Source organism: Malaclemys terrapin, chromosome 7, assembly GCF_027887155.1.
Source record: "Malaclemys terrapin pileata isolate rMalTer1 chromosome 7, rMalTer1.hap1, whole genome shotgun sequence".
Lineage (NCBI taxonomy): Eukaryota > Metazoa > Chordata > Testudines > Emydidae > Malaclemys > Malaclemys terrapin.
Genome location: NC_071511.1, coordinates 106,204,584 through 106,228,693, shown reverse-complemented (window position 1 = coordinate 106,228,693; position 24,110 = coordinate 106,204,584). Strand labels below are relative to the sequence as shown.

General features: G+C 41.2%; 1 protein-coding gene across 3 annotated transcripts in view; it reads right to left on the bottom strand.

The window, feature by feature from the left end:
* The window catches only part of ADAM12 (ADAM metallopeptidase domain 12), a 308,978-nt gene that overhangs the window by 29,510 nt on the left and 255,358 nt on the right, over nt 1-24,110 (bottom strand). For all 3 annotated transcript variants that reach the window (XR_008445733.1, XM_054035537.1, XM_054035538.1), the window contains exons 14-18: nt 23,529-23,724; nt 14,266-14,374; nt 13,971-14,169; nt 10,764-10,841; nt 3,566-3,674 (exon numbers count right to left, since the gene is read on the bottom strand). Coding sequence is in view for 2 of the 3 variants with exons in the window: in XM_054035537.1 (XP_053891512.1) it covers nt 3,566-3,674; nt 10,764-10,841; nt 13,971-14,169; nt 14,266-14,374; nt 23,529-23,724 (691 nt within the window). In the remaining variant the exon portion in view is untranslated. The remainder of the gene's footprint in view (nt 1-3,565; nt 3,675-10,763; nt 10,842-13,970; nt 14,170-14,265; nt 14,375-23,528; nt 23,725-24,110) is intronic.

Here is a 24,110-nt window from a genome sequence, read left to right as displayed (position 1 = left end):
CTCACCCTCAGTAAAAGGTACAGTTATAATGCTTACAATGGCAACCTATCAGCATTATCTCAGTCTTATCCTGATTGAATTTCAGCCAGCTAGATCTTCAACATACCCTAACCTCAACTAGACATTGGCCAATGCAATTGACAGTATTGATGGCGTTGACTGACAGCGACATAGAGCACTTTAACTCAGAGTAACAGTAATAAATCTCTTTCCAGTACTAAAAGCTAAATAAAATTAGTAAACCGAGTATAGGCAATTACATTTAATTTATCTTTACATAACGATTCTGTTAAATATGTAGTGCTGCTATTTAATAAAGCTATAGTGTGCTGAGTACACGGATTTAGTAAAAGTCAGCTGGGTAAAATCAGTTACTAAAGACAAATCAGGCCACATGTCACATTTAACTAAGGTAAATGACTGTGTGTCTTTTATTGAGCGAATCCTTCTACAGTTTGATTAACAGATGTGCAAACTATTCAGATCATAATCCAAACCTTGTATCAACTGCTCATATTTAAAGCGCAAGTGTCAGGGAAGGAAAATTAGCTCCCCTAGCAATTTCTATATTTGTTCATTCCCAATACTACTGAATATAGCATGGTCATTGAAAATAGATGGCAAAAGTATCATGATATATAAAACTGCAGAAAACTATTTTAAAAGTAACATTAAAGAGCTTCCTTCCAAAGAAGAGAACTGAATTATTGAAGACACCCCGTATTTGCCTTCTCCCCAGTTACCGCTATGTAGTGCAGCACATTCTACATGATATGTACAGTCAGATTTTGTAGTTCCCTGCACTACTTAGCCATAGCAAGGTGAGTTAAAGAAGGACTTGTGTTAGAGCAAACCTGGAAAAATGAGACTATTTACACGTTAATAACTGTACTTGCTCACTTCTTGAGCTCAGTTTCTTTGCTATTTTGTTGGATGTTTAGTGTTTGAATAAGCTCTTTCTCCCTCAGAACCCAGAATCTTCTTTCTGCTATGTCCTGCAGTGAAATCATAATGTCATGTTGTTGCCATGGAAATGATTGTGAGGTCACTAGTTCAGCATTACAATTCACTGCAGGATCCAGTATGTAGAGAATACAATCCAATTTACTTTTGAATAGCATTATTCATATGAAAAGAGCTCAGATTACTTCCCAGGAAATCATAGGCCACATATGCAAATGTGAGTAGACTAGGGGCCTAATTCTCCTGTCACTGATATAAATTAGAACTCCATTGAAATCACTAAAGTTATGGTATGCTGAAATATAAATATAGGAGTGCACAGTAGATGGTTACAGTGGTCTAGCTTTATACTCTATTTCTAGCTTTATACTCTGTGAATTATGAGACTGATTTTCAATAGTGTATTTGTACTGTTTGTGCATGCAAAGCCACGCCCACAATTGTCTAAGGATTATCAAGGATTATTAACACGTATCAAAAAAATCTGTCTCTGGCTAGAGGAGAAATAGGATGCACTGGCCAGTAGGGAATTTGAAGGCACTGGGTAAAGGAAATATATACATCTTCCATTATCATCAAATTTGAGAAGAACTTTTAAATATATGTGAAAGTTAAAAGCATTTATGTTTAATTTTGACATATTCAGAAGTTTTCCCCTCTACAAAAGCCCGTTCTTAAAGTCCCCATATCACAGTTGCTTATTTTTCTGGATTTGTCATATTCTGAGGTTCCGATTTTTAAAAGTGCGTGCATGCATGCAAATCAGTTAATAGCATGCATGAATGTCTGGCCATCTGATTGCACAAATTCCCGATTTGCACTTGTAACGACAGTAATTTCAGGCTTACATTAGGCACACAGTTGTGGGCGTGGCTTTGCATGCACAAACAGTACAAATATACTATTGAAATTCACAGAGTATAAAGCTAGAAGGACCACTGTAACCATCTAGTCTGCCCTCCTATATAACATAGGCCATAGAACTTCCTTGAATTAATTTCTTTTTGAACTAGAGCATATCTTTCAGAAAAACATCCAATCTTGTTTTAAAAAATTGCTAGTGATAGAAAATCCACCATGATCCTTACTAAACTGTTCCAGTGGTTAATTACTCTCACTGTCAAAAATCTGCACTTTATCTGTAGTCTGAATTTGTCTAGTTTAAACCTCCAGCCTTTAGATCTTGTTATATCCTTGGTCTGCTAGATTGAAAAGCACATTGTCAATTTTTTGTTCCTCACATAGGTACTTACAAACTGTGACCAAGTCATCTGTTAACCTTCTCTTTGTTAAATAGATTGAGCTCCTTGAGTCCATCACTGTAAGACATCTTTTACAATCCACTAATCATTCTTGTGGATCTGTTCTTAACCCTCTCCAATTTATCATCAACATCCTTCTTGGATTGTAGACCCCAGAACCGGACACAGTATTCCAACAGCGGTTACACCAGTGCCATATATTGAGGTACTATCCTTAATATTACTCGAGATTCCTTGTTTATGCATCCAAGGATTGCATTAGCCCTTTTGGTCAAAGGGTTGCACTAGCAGCACATGTAGAGCTGATTATCTGCCATGACCTCCAAGTTTATTTCCAGGTCAGAGTCCCCCATTCTGTAAGTATTCTTTGTTTATATTTGACCATATTAAAATACACATGGTTTGGAAGTGATCCAGTTTGTTCTGTATCAGTGACCTGTCATATTCATTACTTACCACTCCCACAGTCTTTGTGTCATAAGTGAATATTAAGTTTTCTTTCAGGTCACACCAAGAAACAATCCCTGAAACCCACTAGAAACACACCTGGTCAATGATGATTCCCTGTTTGCAATTACATTTTCAGACCTCTCTGTTAGCCAATTTTTAATCCATTTATTGTTTGTGATGATAATTCTGTATTCTAGTTTTTTAATCAAAATGTTGTGTGGTATCAAGTCAAATGCCTTACAGATGTCTAAGTAAATTACATCAACACTGTTACTTTTAACACGCAAACTTGTAATGTCATATGGAAAAGATATCAAGTTAGTCTGAAAAGATTTATTTTCCATAAACCCATGCTGATGCTGATACAGTGATGCTGTAGTCAATGGAGGATGCTTTGGAGTTTGATGTATCTCAAGGTAGATCAGAAACACTGTGTCTATCTCTTATATGATAATATGATATAGAGACTCAATAAATACGTGGGAACTGTTACAGGGTACTCTATAAGCCCTTACAGCAGTTGAAAAGTTACGTTACTGTACTTGCTCATGTCCACACACTGAGTTAGGGTTAAAACTTGAGTTCCTGGTTCATAATCTTGTGCTCACACCAATATAACATCGCCCCACATCCCAGAACTACCTAACTGGATAGTGTACTTTTAAAAACAAACAAAATCTCTGGGTTGTGTTCTTAATTATGCAACTACATTGCTACAATCAACTGGCAGTGTTTTTGGCTTCATTAAATTTTAATTAGTGCCAATTCATTTGGACTAGCTTGCCCAATTTATTGACAGTTTTGCAGTCTCAGTACATATTTTCAATAAAACCCATTTGTATTTTCACTTTCTACCATGGAATGGCAGGAAAGCACCAGCTATTACTAACCTGCTTGTCTGGTTGGTCCACTGTCCATGCTGCCACCAAACCCTGGCTTGTCACAATGGGGAGGGGCCCAGTCAGCTTCGCAGTGACAATTTTTTTTATTGTTACAGACCTTCAAAATAAAATGACAACAAATGAAGTAATATGAAAAGTTATTCCAGGCAGCTTGGATTGAATCTTATCAGACTATAGGAGCTTTCACTCAGGCAGTGGTAGATGCATGGGGATTAAAGCTCATGTCACAACAGGGACACATCCAAATCAGCCTGCTGCCACAACCTCGATTAAATACAATTACTTATACATTTTTCAAAATGTGTATAGCCTAATAGCAACGTGGAACCTAAATCACTATTCACGTATTGCAGGTGATAATTTGAACTGTAAGTGCCATCTAGTACCTCTATTGGAACTATAAACCTTTCTCACAACTCCTGTTCCTTCTCCCTTGAAAGGAACAAGATTCCTCTCAGCTTCCTAACGCCCCGACAATGCCGGAGCAGCTTGCTTCTCTGTCCAATCCTAACCTACCTGTGCTGGACTGCCTACTGATTCTGCCACTTCTCAGGCCTCAGCAATAAGGGTGACCAACATTCCCAGCCAAAGGGAGGAGACAGGGAACTGGAAGCAGGACAGAGTTTGATCACACTGGATATGCAGGTTGAAAGAAGAGGGATCTTGACAGATGAGAAGGATGGTGCAAGGTGGACACCTCTGAAGAGACCTGACCTGCCCCAGGTTCCTGTGACTAAAACTTTTCTCCTTGAAACTAGATTTGCATGACCTGAAAATATATATACACCTCTACCCCAATATAACGCTGTCCTCAGGAGCCAAAAAATCTTACCGCATTATAGGTGAAACCGCGTTATATCGAACTTGCTTTGATCCGCCGGCGTGCACAGCCCTGCCCCCCCCCCGGAGCACTGCTTTACTGCGTTATATCCAAATTCGTCTTATAATGGGTCGCGTTATATCGGAGTAGAGGTGTATATATATACTAGTGTCCCACAGTGGTGCTCTATTTGCTTAGCCTATAGTTAGGCAGAGATAGAAGCACATGGCTCAGTCAGGGAGTGCTCCCTGCAGCATGAGGGAGCACCAAGGAACGGACCCAATAAGTAGGGTTACCATATTTTAATTTAAAAAAAGGAAGACACTCCATGGGGCCCTGGCCCACCCTCAACTCCGCTCCTTCCCCGCCCAACTCCGCCCCAGCCCCACTCCAACTCCGACCCTTCCCGCCCCCACCCCTTCCCCAAAGTCCCCGCCCCAACTTTGCCCCTCCCCTGAATGCTCCGCCCCCCCCTGCTCCTCCCCCTCCCCTGCTTCCTGCAAATAAAATGTTTGCGGGAAGCCTGAAACAGGGAGGCAGCAGATAAGCTGGGGCTGGAGATGGAGCGGGGGCTGGGCCTGGGGCGGGGCGCGGTGCGGCCCATTCCGGCCCCCCGGGCCGAGCGGCTCCCTCTGGTGGCCGGCCGGCCCAGGCCAAGAGGCTCTGGCCCCGGTGTCTCCCGCTCGGCTTGGCTCGGGTCCTGGGGCACAGGCCCTGGTTCCGGCCGAGCAGCTCCGGCCCACCCTCGCCCAGCTCGGCTCGGGCCCCAGTTCTGGCCAAGCAGCCCCGGCCCGGCCCCGGCCCCCGGCCGAGCACCGCTGGTCCCAGCGGCCCCGGCCCCCAGCTGAGCACCGCCGGCCCCAGCGGCTCCGGCTCAGACCCAAGCCCCATGACCTCCCTCCCTATTTTCCCGGACATGTCCAGCTTTTTGGGATTTCCTCCCGGACAGGGATTTGAGGCCCAAAAAGCCAGACATGTCCAGGAAAATCCGGACATATGGTAACCCTACCAATGGGGTAATAACAACCTGTTTCCGTTGCACAAGGGAGAATGAGCTAACGGGATCCCTGTGCTTTATTCTTGGGAGAGAGACTAAAAAGAAAAAAAAAGAAACCTTCAGCTCTCCAACGAAGGGCTAGCCCTTCAGTTCTCGCCCAGGGGAAGACCCGTTCCTCCCATCCAAATGAGGTGCTGCCAGGATTTTAAGCAGCGGCTAATGATGCACCTTTTGCCATTATGGTATGATTGAACGAGATAAACATTGTGCTGCATAGGGCTAAGCAAGGCAGAGTTACACTTTATCACTCTCACACTCGCATTTATGGCAAGGTGCCAAGGAGGTCCTTAGTGCTACTAACATTGATCATCACTGCTCTGCAGAACCTTTGCCATGGGAAAACTTGACAACAGATTGATCAGTAGAATCCTGTTCAAGACAATCTAGTTAGGTTAAATAATCTCTCAAGATGCTTTTTCTGAGGAAGCCAATTTGCATGTTTTCAGTAAGGCCGTATTTTGGGGAGTCTGTATAGTTCAATAAAAATAATAATTTACTCAGCCTTCGCTTCGTCTCACAGTACTTTCAAAGAAAATATTCCAGAGTCATATAAAACATTACAACTGATTTGTTTTCCACATACAGAAGGACAGTTAAACATATCATTTATGCTACACTTATTTATAAATTAAAGCTCTACAAGGATTACCATCTCCAACTCTGCAAGTTCTTGTTTTGCTTCTTAGAAGTCACTATGTGTTCTCCATAACACTGATGTACACATGCCAATCTGTAAATCGATGTTTATTTTTCGCACACTGACAAAACCCACTTACTTACCTTTCGTAACTTGTTCTTTGAGATGTGTTGCTCATGTCCATTAGATTCTAGGTGTGTGCGTGCCCACATGCATAGTCGTCAGAGATTTTTGCCTTAGCGGTATCCATACAGTCGGCAGTGGTGCCCTCTGGAATGTCGCGCTCATGCGTTGGTATATTAGGTGCTACAGGCCCTACGCCCCCTTAGTTCCTTCTTGTCTGCAACTCCGACTCAGGGGTAGGAGGGCGAGTAATGGAACGGACACGAGCAACACATCTTGAAGAATAACAGTTATGAAAGCCAAGTAACCATTTTTTCTTCTTCGAGTGTTTGCCCATGTAGATTCCATTCTAGGTGACTCACAAGCAGTATCCATGGAGGCGGGCCTGGAGTTCACAGTTGTACGGCTTGCAACACTGCTCTACCGTAGACAGCATCATCTCAGATCTGCTGGGTAAGTGCATAAGGAGACATGAAAGTGTGAATAGATGACCAGGTAGCGGCCCTGCAGATATCTTGAATCGGCACTTGGGCCAGGAAGGCCACCAATGAGGCTTGCACCCTTGTTGTCTGGGCGGTTACAATTGCTGTGGAGGCACTTTAGCCAGATCATAGCAAAAACAGATGCAGGAGGTGATCCATGATGAATTCTTCTAGGTGGACACTGGAAGACCTTTCATCCCGTCTGCCACCGTGACAAACAAGTGCGTTGACTTATGGAACGGCTTGGTCCTGTCGATGTAAAAGCCTATGTTCGCCTGACGTCCAGAGAGTGTAATTTACGTGCCTCATCTGACTTATGAGGCTTTAGAAAGAAGACAGGTAAGTATATGTCCTGGGTTGCATGAAACTGTGAAACAACCTTAGGCAGGAAAAATGGGTGTGGTCACAGCTGGACCGTGTCCTTGTAAAATGGAATTAGACCTTCCAGGAGAGTAAAAGAAGGGAGCAGGAAGCCAAAGGCTCAAAAGGGGGACCCATGAGCCGCGTCAACATGAGATTCAGATCCCAAGGAGGGACACGGTCATGAACACGTGGATAGAGTTGCTCCAGACCTTTCAAAAACCTGATTGTCATGTTGTTAGCAAAGACCGACCTGCCCTGGAATGGAGGGTGGAAGGCTGAAATAGTGCCAAGTGGACCTTAATTGAGGAAAGAGACAGGCCATGGAGCTTGAGATGCAGAGGTAGTCCAATATCGACCACAGCAAAGCCTGATCAGGGCCAGATTAACTCTCCTATGGGCCCAGGGCTATTAGATTTTGTGGGGCCCCTGTATACAAGTCTTTTTCCTAATTTAAAACAAAACGATCACAATTATGGCATTAACTCTATACTAATCTTGCCTTTTAATTAACATAAAGCTGTTCTGTAGTTCCATTTCAGTCTGAAAACATGTAAAATATAGTTAAATTAATTCAAAATGGCCTACTTCTTACCTTAGAACAGATGTTATATTAGTTTCTTTCTGGGAGGGAGTTTGGGTGCAGGAAGGGGCTCCAGGCTGGGGCAGAGTGTTGGGGTGCAGGAGAGGGTGAGGGGTGCGGGATCTGGGAGGGAGTTTGGTGTAGGAGGGGATTTGGCTCGAATGTCCTTAAGTCCATGCAGCCTCGCATCTGTCTGCTCGGAGAAGAGACCGCTCCCATCGAACGGGAGGTCCTGGATGGAGGACTGCACCTCCTGGGACAGACCTGCGGATTGAAGCCAGGAACTGCACCTCATTACCATGGCGGAGGCGCCGACCCTGGCTGCCGAATCGGCCGTGTCCCAGGCCATCTGGAGGGAGGTCCTTACCACTGTGGTACCCTCCTCCAAGATGGTGGTGAACTCTTGGGCCAAGTCCTGGGGTAGCGAGTCTTTAAACTTTTTGAGTCCCACAGGTTAAAATTTTGTATCTCCCCAATAAAGCTTGGTGGTTTGACACCCTAAACTGAAGGCTGGACGTCAAATAAACTTTCAAACTAGTTAGACGAATGTTGCACTGCTTTTGAGTTCGAGGATGAAAGTTCTTGCAAATGCGACACTTGTCCTTCACGTGTGACAGCTAACTAACAGGAATAGGCCTATTGCAGGCAGAACAAGGCTTAAAACCCAGGGATCGGGGCATACCCCACCCTGGGGCTAAATCCCCGCTGGGACTCTAACTTACTAAGTAACATTACTTAACACTTACCTACTGTAAACAAACAACATACAAAGTTAACAACAATGAGAGTTAGAGAGAACCGCTATCCACTTGCAAGGCAAGGGGAAGGTTCTCCGACCAACCATCATGGGCGGTAAGAAGGAACTAAGAGGGCATAGGGCCGGCAATGCCTAATATACTGACGCATGAGCACAGCACTCCAGAGGGCGCCACTGCTGACCCTACAGATACTGCTAAGGCAAAAATCTCTGACAACTGTGCACGTGGGTGCGCACTCACCTAGAATGGAATCGACATGAGCGAGCACTTGAAGTTATGTTATCATTGATTCTGCAAATCTTCTCAAAACAAAAGCTATAATATTATCTATTAATTATAAAAAAGGATTTTTAGTTCCTATAGTTCTTGAAGCATGATTTCTGTTGGCACAGGCTTTCACAGAAACAAATGAACCAATCGTGCATCACATCAAGATTAAAATGACGTAGTTTGAAATAATTAACACCTTTATGAAAAATAAATTGTGTTTAAAAACATTTAGGTGCTCTTTATTGCTAAAAAGTTTTGTGAACTGAAATAGATTATCATAACTGGTTTAAATCTAAATCTATCTCATGTAACTTTCATAGAATCATAGGACTGGAAGGGACCTCAGAAGTTCATCTAGTCCAGTCCCCTGCACTCACGGCAGGACTAAGCATTATCTAGACCATCCCTGACAGGTGTTTGTGTAATCTGCTCTTAAAAATCTCCAATGATGGAGATTCCACAACCTACCTAGGCAATTTATTCCAGTACTTAATCACCCTGACAGGAAATTTTTCCTAATGCCCAACCTAAACCTCCTTTGCTGCAATTTAAGCCCATTTCTTCTTGTGCTATCCTCAGAGTTTAAGGAGAACAATTTTTCCTCCTTCCTCCTTGTAACAACCTTTTATGTACTTGAAAACTGTTATAATGTCCCTTCTCAGTTTTTTCAGTCTTCCCTCACAGGTCATGTTTTCTAGACCATAGTTGCTCTTCTCTGGACTTTCTCCAATTAGTCCACATCTTTCCTGAAATGTGGCACCCAGAAATGGATACAGTACTCCAGTTGAGGCCTAATCAACCTGGAGTAGGGCAGAAGAATTACTGCCTGTGTCTTGCTTAATAACACTCCTGTTAATACATTCCAGAAGCATGTTTGTTGTTTTTGCAACAGTGTTACACAGTTGTCTCATATTTAGCTTGTCATCCTCTAATGACCCCCAGATCCCTTTCTGGAGTTCTCCTTCCTAAGCCGTCATTTCCCATTTTGTATGTGCGCAGCTGATTGTTCCTTCCTAAGTGGAGTACTTTGCATTTGTTCATAATGAAATTTCATCCTATTTTCTTCAGACCATTTCTCCAATTTGTCCAGATCATTTTGAATTTTAATTATATCCTCCAAAGCATTTGCAACCCCTCCCAGCTTGGTATCGTCTGCAAACTTTATTAGTGTACTCTCTATGCCATTATCTAAATCACTGATGAAAATATAGAACAGAACCAGACCCAGAACTGATCCCTGCGGGACCCCCCTTGATTTGCCCTTCCAGCTTGCCTATGAACCACCGATAACTACTCTGTGGGAATGGTTTTCCAACCAGTTATGCACCCACCTTATAGTAGCTCCCTCTAGGTTTTATTTCCCTAGTTGTTTATGAGAAGGTCATGTGAGACAGTATCAAAAGCCTTACCGAAGTCAAAATATACCACATCTACTGCTTCTCCCCTATCCACAAGGCTTGTTACTCTGTCAAAAAAAGCTATTAGGTTGGTTTGACAGGATTTGTTCTTGACAAATCCATGCTATTACTTATAGCCTTATTATCTTACAGCCTTATTATCTTCTAGATTGTTCACAAATTGATTTGCTTAATTATTTGCTTCATTATCTTTCTGGGTACTGAAGTTAAGGTGACTTGTCTGTAATTCCCACACTGCAGTCACCATGGTTTTGCTATTTTTTTAATTTTAATCCTTTTTGAAGTGCTTTTTGAAAAATCTCAATTCAGATGCATACTATAACTCACTGCTGGGACCACAGAGAAACAACTTGTTTGAAATGTTAATAGGAAATTCTTCATGAAGGAAGGGTAGGCTTAAAATCACTTTGAAGATGACACAATTCCTTTTAATCACAGAATGTTAATTTAAAAAAAAAGATAAATTACTACTTGATCAATTTTTTTTGTTAAATAAAAATCACATTTAATTTCTCGCAGTGTGTAAAGGGCACTGAAAATTAATATCTTTAGAGTGAAATGTTGAAAAGACTTTGATATATTACAAAGAATCATAGATTCCAGAGGTGTTACAAATGAATGATTTATTGCTCAACTGGGTATTGACTGACTGCAAAAAATTGTTTCTGTAATACTTACTCCGCGTCCATGGCATTTTGTTGCACATTCATGAACACCGAATATACTAGTATTTTGGCACCGGCGGTTAAGACAGATCTGCAAAATGAGAAAGAACAGCTTTAATGTTGCTGAAAAAAACATACCTAGGGTGCACACAGCAAACTGTTACATCCTTACAGCTACATTTGTTCATCTATCACCTTTCCAGTAGCAATTTTACTGATTTGCCTATGCAGCAACTGATTTCACACTAGTGGAGTTATCCCTGATTTACAGCAATGTAAGGGAGGTCAGAATCAGAACCTATGGCCCAGATTTTTAGGTGTTGTTGCACTCAGTGTTGCAATGTGTAACTGATTCAGGAGCCTAAGTTTCATTTTCAAAAGGAATTTAGGCACTTATGCTCCAAGCATGGCGGTCAATGGCATTTGGGCTTCTACATGCCTCAATCACTTTTGAAAACAAGACTTAGGTTCCTAAATCAGTTAGGCATTGTGACACTGAGCTCAGCAATGCCTAAATACTTTTAAAAAGTATGTCCTTTAAATTATCATCCTTGTAAATCCTTTGGGTTCAAATCCACTTCAATCCCAGGTCAGGGTAAATGTTGGTATCACTCTTGACTAGCATGCAGGGTATTGCAAGATTGAATTTCAGATCTTTTGATATCGAAGGCTATATCCTGACTTCAATGGAGCTACACCAGTTTACACTAAGTGAGGATTTGTCTCTTAGTTTTTGAAAATTAACAACTACTAAAACACTTTATTATTTAAATAATTGTGTTCTTATTTTTCCAGAACTATGAACATGCCAAACTGGATTCTTTCATGTACTTGAACTGGCTGTATTAGAATTCTCACAAGCCAACAGACCACTTCCTGAATTAAAAAATTGGATCCTCTGCTGGTATAAATTGACACAGCTCAATTTACACCATTACGTGGAGCTATGTTGATTTACACCAGTGGAGGAGCTGGCCCAGGATGTCTGGAAATTTCTGAACAGTTTCAAAAGAACACTGATCAATGCTGGGGGGGAGGGGCTAATTTCATCTCATCTGATAAATCTAAATGATTCTAACTGAATTTTTTCAAGCTAAATTATTTTTTAAATCAACTATAAATAGAGTTGCAGATTAGGTAAAATAATCATCTCACAGGAAATTACAAATTAGCATTAGCCTAGGGGAAGAGCTTTTACCCTTTTGTTAAGTGGAAATTAACAAATATAGAGTGTCATATAATCACATGCAAAATTCTTTGTTTTGCAATCGTTACAGAGAGTTAACTTCACTCTTCCCATACAGCTGAAAGTTGGGATAAAGCAAGATTAGCACCATCTAATAAAAGGACCAACCAATACAAACTGAAATGACTGCTGTAACTGATGGTAATGAAAAGTTATCCAATTCAAGCTGAAGAAAATATTACGATTGGAATGACTGTTACTATACTAGCTCAACAATAAAAAACCCAGTGTATAAATTCTGCTCTCCTTTAACTCTGTAGTTCAGTTTAGTAGGATTACAAGGCAGTCACAATAATTAGCAGCAGGCTGGGTAAAAGTGATGGCAGTAGACAAAAGGGATGTCTAATCAGGGCAGTTATCCCCTGGGGGAAAGAAAAACGGGAAACAAATTAAAGTGAATTGGCATCCACGTGTATGCATGCAGTGAATATGCTCTGATTACAGCAGTATTCACAATTCAGATATTCAGAGTGCACTAGCACAGAGAATTCTGAGCACATTAAAATGGCTGCATTTTAAACTGTGTATCTTCAGCATAAAAAAAAAATCAAGAATATTTAAATTCATATTCTGAATCCATAATACAAATGTGCTAATGCCTTGAAAGTAAAACATACAATTTCATAAGTATTAGGCTGTATATTCAATAGTGTGTGTATATGTATACGATTAGACAGATTAGAAAGATTAGATATTCACTACTGAACTGGAATGGGGGGATTTTATACCACTGGATTCCTCACTAGTTTTCTCTTTGAAAAGCCATTTTATAGACCATTTTAACTTATCTAAACTTTTCTAGGCTCTTCCCCTTTTTCCTTTCTGCCCACAATCCTCCAATAGCATGCCTTCCCCCTCCTCCTCAGTAGTTCCGGGACACCATTCTTCCCTCCCCCAATAAATTCACAGCATTCTAACGTCCCCAGGGCTCTTCTGTCTCCCATTACCCCCGCTGCTCTTTTCCTCTCCACCCAAAACTATGGATGTGGTGCCAAGATGGAAACTGTACTACAAATGTGCAAGACAATTAGCAATGCTTGTGAAATATGTGTGTGTGTGTGTGCGCGCGCAAGCGTGTGTGTGCAAAAATCTGCTTTGGTGGCTGCACAACAATTGGTTTATGTTTCCCTCTAAAGTGAAAGGCCATTCTTTGCAGGCAGAAGCTGCCTTTCTTCTTAGTAATTGCCTCAATTTCAATAAACAGTTTTTTCTGAAGTGAAAAATGGAAGCGTGAGCAATGATTAGCAAAATCTCATGAACACGTTACAAAGCTGGTGTGAGGCTACTTAGAATTTTGCAATTCTTATTAGCCTCACACCTGTAATTCTACACAGGAAAAGCCCCGGCAATGATGCAGAGCTCAAGAAACTCCCTGGACTCTGAAAGTTTTGGATATTGGTTTGAAAATTCATGGACACATATTTTGAATCTTATGTTTCATTAAACACAAACTGGTTGCTCTGAATGGGTCTAAAGAACATTCAAGAAGTCCTGAGTACCCTGTGTATGGAAATCTTTTGACCTAACAAATGAATTCTGTAAAATAGTGTAAACAACAAATCTTGAATCAAGACAACATGCAGACCTGATTAATTATAATCCTAATGTCCAGGTATAGCTCCCAGCAATAAATATACTTAGCCAGATTTTCAATACTTGGCCTTTATTTTGGCTTCTGGAATTATTTTGCAGGAGGTAAAATCTCTGCTATTTGTACAAAAAGTACTTGACTGTGCTCATAAATCATGTCTAAGTGATTTACATTCTACATGCAAAACTGTGGGTTCAAAAACAGAAGCAAAGTGAAGGAGTAGGTAAAAATCTGGCTCATTATGAGGGTACGGAAGACAATGAGACATATAATAAAAAAGTGACATTTGTCATAGTACACAGAGATTTGAAACACAAGGATGGCAAAGTTCCACTTTTATACATTGAGAATTAGCTGCTTGGAGAGTAATTTTTAAATCTTACTTTTTCATCTTCACATTTTGTGCCTGCCAAAACGAGACCAGGATCAGGCATATCATCTCCCAAGTACACATGGGTACCACGACATAGAATCTTGCCTCCTTCCTGCAGCGGGATATTTGTTTCTATGGAAACAGCATTGGTACCAATTACAGGTCGATTTGCTCCCCCTTGACACTGAATTTTTCCACATTTAGCATCTCTGAAGGGAAAAATGATTTCAATAATTGTAAAGATATCCAAAAACTGTGGCTTGTGTTGCAATGTCAGTTGTTCTGGTTACAAAGAGAGACCCTACCTGGGTTCACATTTAGCAAAGGAACTTTTGGCGTCTTTGCCACAGTTGCCATAAGGATCACCTGCAGAATTGACTCTCTCAAAGCAGATCCCAGGGGCGGGTTTAGCACCTGAAACAAAAACAAATCAAGACTTTCATCTGATGCAGTGTTCTTAATCATTTTCTTTGAGCTCCACTGGTGTTGTAGTTGAAGGTAAGATGTAGCCTGCATACAGACAAAGCACAGCAAAACACTTGTGCTCGCTCAGCCTGCTAACGGAGCAACCTGCATGTATGGGTTGTCCACAGCTGGTGGTCTCTCTTGGGTAGGCTAATTGATAAACATGGCAGGCTTAATTCTCCTTTAAGATTTCTAGATGGTGTCCCTCATAGATCCTCCTAGGACATAACAATTGTAACTAGTTTGGCTAAGACAGATTTTGAATAGTTTGCCAGTTGGCTCTCTTCCCTTCAGAGTAGCTAAGTGAGAACTTAAGAGCTAAAGAATAGCCAAAGAGAAGTGCTAGGTCACTGAGTGAAATGGGGAGAAAGGGATATGTAAAGAGCTCATAAAACACATGCAGTTCTTCAAAAATTCCAAACAAGAGGAAGGACTGGTTTGAGGGAAGGGTAATACTCTAATGAAGGGCCAGAGTTAGGAGACTATGAAGCTACATGACACCTGCACCTTATTTACACTAGCCTTTTTAATGTAAAAAATTCCCAACACCAGTGCAGCTTCTTTGGTGATAGCAAAGGTGGGTATGCTTGTATAGACAGGTCAGAGATTCATAGATTTTAAAGCCAGATTGGAGCTTTAGATCACCTAGTCTGACCTCCTGTATAACACAGACCATAGAATTTAATCTAGTTGCTTCTGTACTCAGCCCAATAACTTGTATTTGACTAAACCATTATCTTCTAGAAAAGCACCCAAGTTTTGATGTGAAGACTTCAAGAGATGGAGAATCCACCACTGCCCTTGATAGGTTGTTGCAATGGTGATTGCGCTTTACTGTTAGACATTCATGCTTTATACTTAATTCGAATGCGTGGCTTTAACTTCCAGCCATTTGGTTCTTGTTACACCTTCTTTATCTGCTAGGTTAAACAGGTTTAGCCCCATGGAGAAGTCATTATTGGCATACACCATATGCAAGTCATTACTGGCATTCCCAGCACCACAACTTGCTCTGAGAAGAGTTAGATGACCCAGTAGTTAAAGTTCAAGCAGATGCTTGGACCTCTGCTTGCACCAGCATTCACACCATTGATAGCCTTGATGTAGCTATGCCATTGGCCCTTAACAAAAAAGGCCCTCGTGTAGAATACAGCCAACAAGCATTGGACTTGTGTCCAGATCAGGAAAATGAAAGAACAAAACAAAATGATTTGAAAACCTGCAGGCTGAGAATATTACAGTTTTAACACATTATGTCCCTAATCCTTAACAACAGAAACAGAATATCCCAGTGAGCATTACAATTGCCAAATGTTTTGAGCTGTTTCCAAGCATGTGTATATAGTAAAAATCCTGCACTTTTGGGGAAAAACTTTTAAAAGAGGGAGGTTAAAAAAGAGTTTCATACTCTTGGAGAATAAAATTAAACATGATAAAAAGAGTTACAGTTAGTGTGAATCTTTTCACTAATAATGCAAAGATTAAAGCCTCAATTAATTATCTACATTTCACAGTCAGAAGCTTGACTAATAGAATATCCTTAACTGAACAGCAAGGTAATGCTACAATGAACAAAATGTGCAATCTTAAAGAGAGGTTTTAGATGGCTTCTCCACCTTCCTCTAACTTTTTACATATTGAAATTGGAAAACCCAGAATAGAGGGAACAAAATATGAGCTGCTGCTCTCCTGGAGAGAAAGACAAGCACCTGAAATTCTTTGAATGATTAATATCAAGCTTGCTGAGTTCAGGACACTTCTCTAATCTGAGACTATTAAAAAGGACCCACACGGGATCCTTGCACTTTTTTCAGAAAACCACGGGCAACAATTGTAAATTGATTGAAGCATCTAGAAAAAGAAACTACCCAGTGAAAATGCAAATTTCACTTTCTATGTGGTTTCCTTCTTGACTTTTCAGTTCAGGGCCAATGGCTATTCAGCATCAAACATTAAAACGTGCACAGGCTATGACTGGTTTTTGAGAGGGAAAGTGGGATGGGGAAGAAGAGGAGATAAGCTAAAAAATCAAGTACACCTCTACCCTGATATAAAGCGACCCGATATAACACGAATTCGGATAGAACGCGGTAAAGCAGTGCTCCGGGGGGGCAGGGCTGCGCACTCCGTGGATCAAAGCAAGTTTGATATAACGCGGTTTCACCTATAACGCAGTAAGATTTTTTGGCTCCCGAGGACAGCATTATATCGAGGTAGAGGTGTATACCTAATTCTGTTTCCTTTTACCTCTGCACAGATTTAATTATTTAGCCCCAGCTTTCATAACTGACTTAAGGAATACAGCACTGAATAGATCTTGTGCACCTGCTTCTGGTCTCTTCTTCTCAGCTGGGAAACCTCTTACACAGTATGTTATATTACTACAGTAATGAACACTTCCCCTGAGCATGTATCAAGAGAACGCTTCACTCTGGCAGTCCAAAGCACAGATATGTTTGCACCAGAATGGTATGTGGGTCCAGAAAAGCAAAAGCATTGCTTGCATACATTGCCTCAAGACCAGCAATCAGGGTTCACTGAGGCAATGGCCATTACTTGGATAAGAATCTGGATGAAGGAGAGCAGATTGGTGTTTATTTTTATTTTCTGACTGAATCTTTAGAGTGGGACACCCACCTATATTTTTAAATGTGTAAGCAGCAAGCACATTAAAGATGACAAAAGAGGCCTTGCTGGATAGGGGACACATCTGTCTCTTCTAGCGCATCGGGAACGTTCAACTCCAACTGATGTTACTTATTAAGAGAATAGACCTTTTAGAGAACAGAAAGTCCATTCCTACCAGGCTCTGAATACTCTGCGTGTAAAAGCAACCGACTCCCACTGGTCAACTGTAGTCTGGAAACCAAAGCCTAGCGCTACGTTTCTGTCTCCTAATTGAAAGCACAACATTCATTGGCTTGGAATTCGGATGGCTGCAGCCTTCTCCAGATTGGTCTTTTTACCAGCTTTGGATTTTATTATAGCTGCAAACATATAAATGTATGAGGAAAGTGAACAGATGGAGTTACTGGGTTAAAAGAAAGATTTCAAAGGACACTTACGGAAGAAAATCATAATGTTGTGTTTCTTGAAGAAGCCCATTTATCACAATTTCAGCACACAAACGGAAGCAGAAAGTGCTGTCTTTCTCTATTTTGCTACTTCAAGAGGCAGAAACAAAATGGTTTGTGCAAATATTTCCAGTGAATATTAAGCTCCTTGATCTGGATGAGCGGAGTTTATTTCACTTTAATATTGATAATTATAGCATTGCAACCCTATAATTAAGGTCCTATCAGCCTTTCCCATACAAATCTTTTTTTCGAAGAATTAAATCAGCCATCTGAAATCACATCACGTTAAAACATGCCATTAAAGTTGTCAGCCTGGATAGATATTTTTTTTCAGATGTGCGAACTGATAAAGGGGGGGAGGGATAGCTCAGTGGTTTGAGCATTGGCCTGCTAAACCCAGGGTTGTGAGTTCAATCCTTGAGGGGGCCATTTAGGGATGGGGGCAAAATCAGTACTTGGTCCTGCTAGTGAAGGCAGGGGGCTGGACTCGATGACCTTTCAAGGTCCCTTCCAGTTCTAGGAGATGGGATATCTCCATTAATTTATTTAATTTATTTATTTATTTATAAATTCATTTATTTAGTTATAATATAGAAACAGAAATGTTGTGTGGTTTCAGATGCTTCTATGAACTGTTTTAATTAAAAAATACCTTAAAATACCATCCAGGAGAAGAAGGAGGGTTAGAATCTGGGAAGGAGAGTGAGTTCTGACAGTAGGGGAGGTTACAAACACAGAAGTGCCAGGTGCTGGAATGAAAAGCAGAAAGGAGGGGAAGGATGGTCTTGTTAAGGGACTAGACTGGGACTCAAGAAACATAGGTTCAATTCCCAATGTTGACACAGACTTCCTGTGGGACCTTGGGCAAGACATTTAATCTTGTAAGAGTATCAATCATGTAAGAGTGTATAAATAAATACAAGAAAGACATGCAGGAATCCTAAGTTTTGCAGGCTAAAGTCTTGATTCTCCATCCTGTTAAGTCTGCTTTGTGCTGTTCCAGTGGTGCCAAGGCAGACCTCAACCTGCTTTATCTGGCCAGAGGAGAAGTCTCTTTGTATAGGGGGAATAGTTTGGTGGTGCAGAGCTGATATAGTGCCTGCATCACTGGCCCCTAACCGTCCATCTGGGTGATTCCTAGATGCCTGAGCAGCTCCGGTGGGCTGCTGGCAGTCTGTGTAAGACAGCCCAATTTTTAAGCTGCTATGCTTTGCACTGGGGAACACTCTGGGTCCCAACCAGTCCCAATCTGGCCTTGATACTAACTTTGTAGCTCTAGTTGGACTGGAGGAACTGGCCCTAAATTTGTGATGATCGCGTTTTATCATGTTCAAATACTTGTGAATTTGGTTATATAAAGTTCATTTGTATTTACCAGTCATGCAGATAGATATAAATCAATTTAAAGCTTGGTGAGACCTGAGTTCCAGGTAAAATGATTTAACCATAGTTTAAACAGCCAATTTCGATGGGGGCAACCTGTGTTATCATGTCCTAATTTATCTTGATTTTCTGCTGTAGGTTTTTTCTTTTTTTTTTTTCTTAAGAGCGCCTGCCTTGACCATAGGTACCCATAGCAAACACACACATACAACCAGAAGATCTCTTCCTAAACAAATGACCACGGCTGTCCAAACTGCCGCAGCACAAAGTCAACTGGCCTCTAATTATTAAAAAGCCAGTGCCTGCAATTGGCTCCGCAAAGCCCTCATTTATACCATGCCTAGAAAAGGCCGGGAAGCAGATGAGCACTGCAGTATGTCCTTGAGGACACCAGCACCAGGGAGCGAAGCATGTTGTAGAGTTACAGACTCCTCATAGGGAATGAATGGTCATCTAGCAAAGCCCCCCCTCCCCTCCTTCTCTCATACCAATGGGGTACGAGCTCAGATGATACTCCCTGTTACTTGCAATGGCTGGGTATAGCACCAGCAGACAGACTCCATCCAACAAGAAGGCCATGTGTCACTCGACTGCACACACACACACACACACACACACACACACACACTCACTCACTCTCTCTTCCTAAAGATTCATTTGCCTGTCAGTGTAGAAAATGCCAGCAGTCTAAAGGTTAACATTCCCCCCCCCCACGCCCAGGAAATCAATAATTTGTCTCTTTCCAATAGTTTTATCTGCATATCTGGCTTTTCCAGAAAATGCCAATGGAGCAGCAGACATTATACAAAGGCATTTACGATTGATGTATCCTTCAGTCATATTACCGTCGATAGGTCAAATCAATGGCAATATGACTTTTTAGAATTAGAAATGTAAAAAAATGTGTCAAGTAGAAGCATTTTACCCTTTTAGTATTAAAAGTGACACACATGCAAGAGTATGCAGTGTTGCTGTAGCCGTCTGGGTCCCAGGATATTAGAGACAAGGTGGGTGAGGTAATATCTTTTATTGGACCAACTTCTGTTGGTGAGAGAGACCAGCTTTTGAGCTACACAGAGCTCTGTTGAAGATTCTACCTCCCCAACCTTGTCACTTATACATGCAAGAGTGAAATAGGAGAAAAATCTTGTGTGTACTAGGGGCAGAGCACAGTGGGGATGCTCTTTAACAAGTTTACTGTTATTTTTAGACTGTTCCCTATGTATTCTTTTATTCCACCAGCAGAGGTGTTCTCTGTCCAGCCAAAGACTTGGTGAAACACAAAACATATGTTTTGTAAGTGGCCTTGATTTAGGACCAAACTCTAGCTGTGGAGGCCTTGGAGCATCCAAGAGGTTATGCACTTTTCCCAAGTGTGTCTAGGTGTGAGGTAGGAGGCTGCTTGGACTTCTCTTTCATACACTCGGATTATTTAACATCAGTCTTCGGTTGCATATCGGTCTATGATCTGTGCTCCTGTGGGCAAAAGACTGATGGAAAGAAATGGTTTGGGGTCTCAATGAGTATTGCAAGACTCCTTCCCGCTCCTTATCTTCCAAACAGCCCCTTACTTTCTTTGTTTGGTAGCTCTAATGCTAAATTGTCATTCAGGTGCTGTCTTAGGCTATGTCTACACTATGCAGCTAAAAGGCGTGCAGTGTAGCCGCTGTTTGTCGGCAGGAGAGAGCTCTCCCGCCAACAAAAAAACTTCTACCCCCAACAAGCGGCGGTAGCGCTCCCGCCACTCCTGGATACTCCTGGATACATAGTGGACTAGGATTTGGTCTTGGGTTACTTAATTTACAAAGATTAAATGGATTCTGGGAAAACATGCCAAATTATTTTAAGAAAGATGATATCCTGGTATAATTAATGCTCAACCCTAAAATATTGCTGGTTTTATTGGGTGGCAGTGGCAGGGTCATGAGAAGTACTTCTCCATGTGAACTGGACTTATCTGCTTGAAGCAATGAAGAAACATGGTAGAGTGTAGTTCTTCTTTCCCTGAAACAGATTCTCATTGCTCTTCCTAATTTAAACAAACTCAAATATCTCTCATGGCTTTTCTTTAACTAGATCTACAAAAGTAGGGTCAACATTTATCATGGGGGGGAGGGTGTTACTGGGCCTTTGTAAGGAAACATGTACGAAGGACACTCAGACCAAGGACTTGAATATATTTATACAGGAAACCTTACTATGCTTTATCCCACATGACTTCCTGTTATTCCAACTCGCTTCTTGGGAAGAAAAAGAAGAGCAGGTGATGTGTGCAAGTGAGAGAGTGAACTAGGGTCTGTGTTTCTCTCTGGCTACAGTAGAGTTTTTTTTTATAATTATTACAGTTTGGGTTCAAATGTGAAATTTATACATTTTAAGGTGCTGTTACTATTATAAAGATGTGGCTAAGAAAAGCATTGTAGAATCTTTGGGCTCTTTTTGTTTTACAGGAAGTATTTTTATGATTCCCACATTACTGCAGTATAAAAAGAACAATAGAAACCACTGGGCTTGTCTACACTTGAAACATTGCCGCAGCACTGCAGCTATGCTGCTGTAGCACTTCAGTGTAGACACTAACTATGCTGACGGGAGAGGATCTCCCATCAAGATTCACCCCTCTGAGAAGGGTAGCTAGGTCGACAGAAGAATTCTTCCATCAACCTACTGCTGTTTACACCAGGGTTAGGTTGGTTTAACTACGCTGCTCAGCGGTGTGGATTTTTCACACCTCTGAGTGAGGTAGCTGGGTCAACCTAACTTTTTTTGTGTAGACGAGGCCACTGAAACTTCACTTTCTTACATGGCATTGAATCAAAGGGGAAAAAATTTCTCTCAACTCACACATCTGAGATCCATTGGCACCAGCTGGGAGTTTTGCTGTACAATCAAGTGTAAAATCTGGTTTTGCTATAAAAGAGTCAAGCTACACATCTGTTGTTTTAAGGTTAATATAAAAATGTCAGGCTCTAAGAGAAACTGTTTTGTGCCAGCATTACATTACTGCTATTTATAATGGTAAATGGTAAATATTTCCAACTCTGCTATAATTCTTCACTGATTAACATCCTTGCTTGGTTCTCCTTCTCTCTCTACTGTAATTCTGCTCTACCTTGCTCCCATTTTCCACTTAATAGCATAGAGGACAGATGATCCTGTGGTTAGATACTAATCTGGGAGACCGCGTTCTATTTACTGCTCTGCCTCAGACTTTCTGTGACACCTTGGGCAAGTCACCTAGGGTAGAATTTTCAAAAGTGGCTCAGGGCCTAAATCCCATTTTCATAAGTGAGTTAAGCACAGAGTATATATCTACACTGCAAAAAATAAACCCAGGGCAGCTGCACCATTTCTGTCTGTTGCTGTAATTCAGAGAGCCATTGTTCTAGTGCAGACCTGGCACGGGTGTGAGTGTGCATGTGCATGCCCATGTTATTGAAACTAATCATGAGACAAATGAGGTAATTCCAGGTAAGGTGTTTCATGATCAACTGGGCCCTGGGCTCAACAAGATCTCGGACCGTTTTCCCAATAAATGTGCCCTAGTAGTTCCTCTCTGCTGTAAGGCTTGCGATGCAGCACAGCCCACGTTGGACAGAATTTTTAAAGACGTTAGTGAGAAAACTGGCATTGAGGAATGGAGCTTCCAGAGGAACCTCTTCCTCAGGAAATGAAGATGGCAATGGAGCCCTGGGAATTCAGCTTCCTGACCTTCAGCTGGATTTATCTCAGTGACAGGAATTACTAACAGTTCAACTGAGTAACGTTCCATTGTATGGAAAACGGTTTTACGAAGTGTTTTTGTTTTGTACATGAGAAAACTTCCTGTATCCATGGGATTTAAAAGTGAATTTCATCACTGAGTATGTCTATGGTTGTAGGTAAGGCTGCTAGTGTACTGGTGGATTTGGTGGAGTATTTCAGATGCAACTTTTGTGTGGGACTGTGTATGTACACACAACAAACACACAAATCAGGCTGTTAATTCCTGAGGTTTTAATGCCTCATTTCCATTTGCATTAACAACTTCAAAGAGAATTGAGAGTGCTTAGCACCTTGCAGGATGACATGAGGCCCCAGTTCAGTAAAGCATTTAAGCACGTGCTTAACTTTAAACATGTGTTTAAGTCCCAGTGAAGTCATGACAGAATCAGGGCCTAAGTACAGTAATTTGCCTCAAGTCACATAGCCAGTTAGTAGCAGCCAGGAAAACTGTCTCTCAGTCTCCTGCTATAACCACTAGATACCACTCTGAACAAAAGGGGAAAACAACTCCTAAAATTGTTCCATCAGAACAAAAAATACTATGGGCCAGATCCTCAGAGAGTGTAAATTGGAGTAACTCCGTTGGCTTCAATGAAGCTATGATGCTTTACACCAGCTGAGGATCTGGCCCCAAATGCCTAAAACTAAACTTGGTTACTAATCTGAACTTTATTAATACAGAGGCCTTAAAATCTATGAATATGTTTGTGAACAAAAAACTGGCATAACTTCTTCAGATGTATTCCTGATCACAATGGGTACATATTGCATTGCATAACACGCTCTTGCACATCCTTCCAAAGTCATATGATATTTGTTATTTTATTAAAAATTGACATAATTCCTAGAATACCCAACTCTTTGTATTCAGAACTTACCTTGTCCCCAGAGTGTGACACATTGTTGTTCATGAGTCTGACATATGCCATTATAACAATACCCATCTACTCTGTAGCATGGATGTCCATCGTGTAAATATACATTAGCTGGGCAGTGAGGATTGGCTCCAGTGCAGAACTCCGGAAGATCACAGGAATTACTTGAGTCTCTGCAAGAAATCCCTGCTGGCTTCAACTGAAGGAAGAAAAAAGCCACAGTAATTCCAATCAATAAAAGATATCCAGTGGTATAATTTATGCTACACATTAATGTTTTATTTCAGTAGCTCTGCACCAACTGACCATTAAGCACAGCATAAAGACAATTGAGCAATTTATATATATTTATTTGACATATTGTGTAAAGGTTTTTGGCACATTGTCAAAGCAAGGGCACAATTCTGCTCTTAGATGAAAGTGTACGGATCATGCGGTACACCTCAGAGTAGAATTTAGCCTTTAATTAACTTTGCAGTGGTTTGGTTTTTAAATGGACAGATAAAGAACTAGCATCAATTTTTCATGGGGCCTCCTTAATTGCTCCTGCAGGCATAAAAATATGTGGTGTTTTATGGCAAAGGG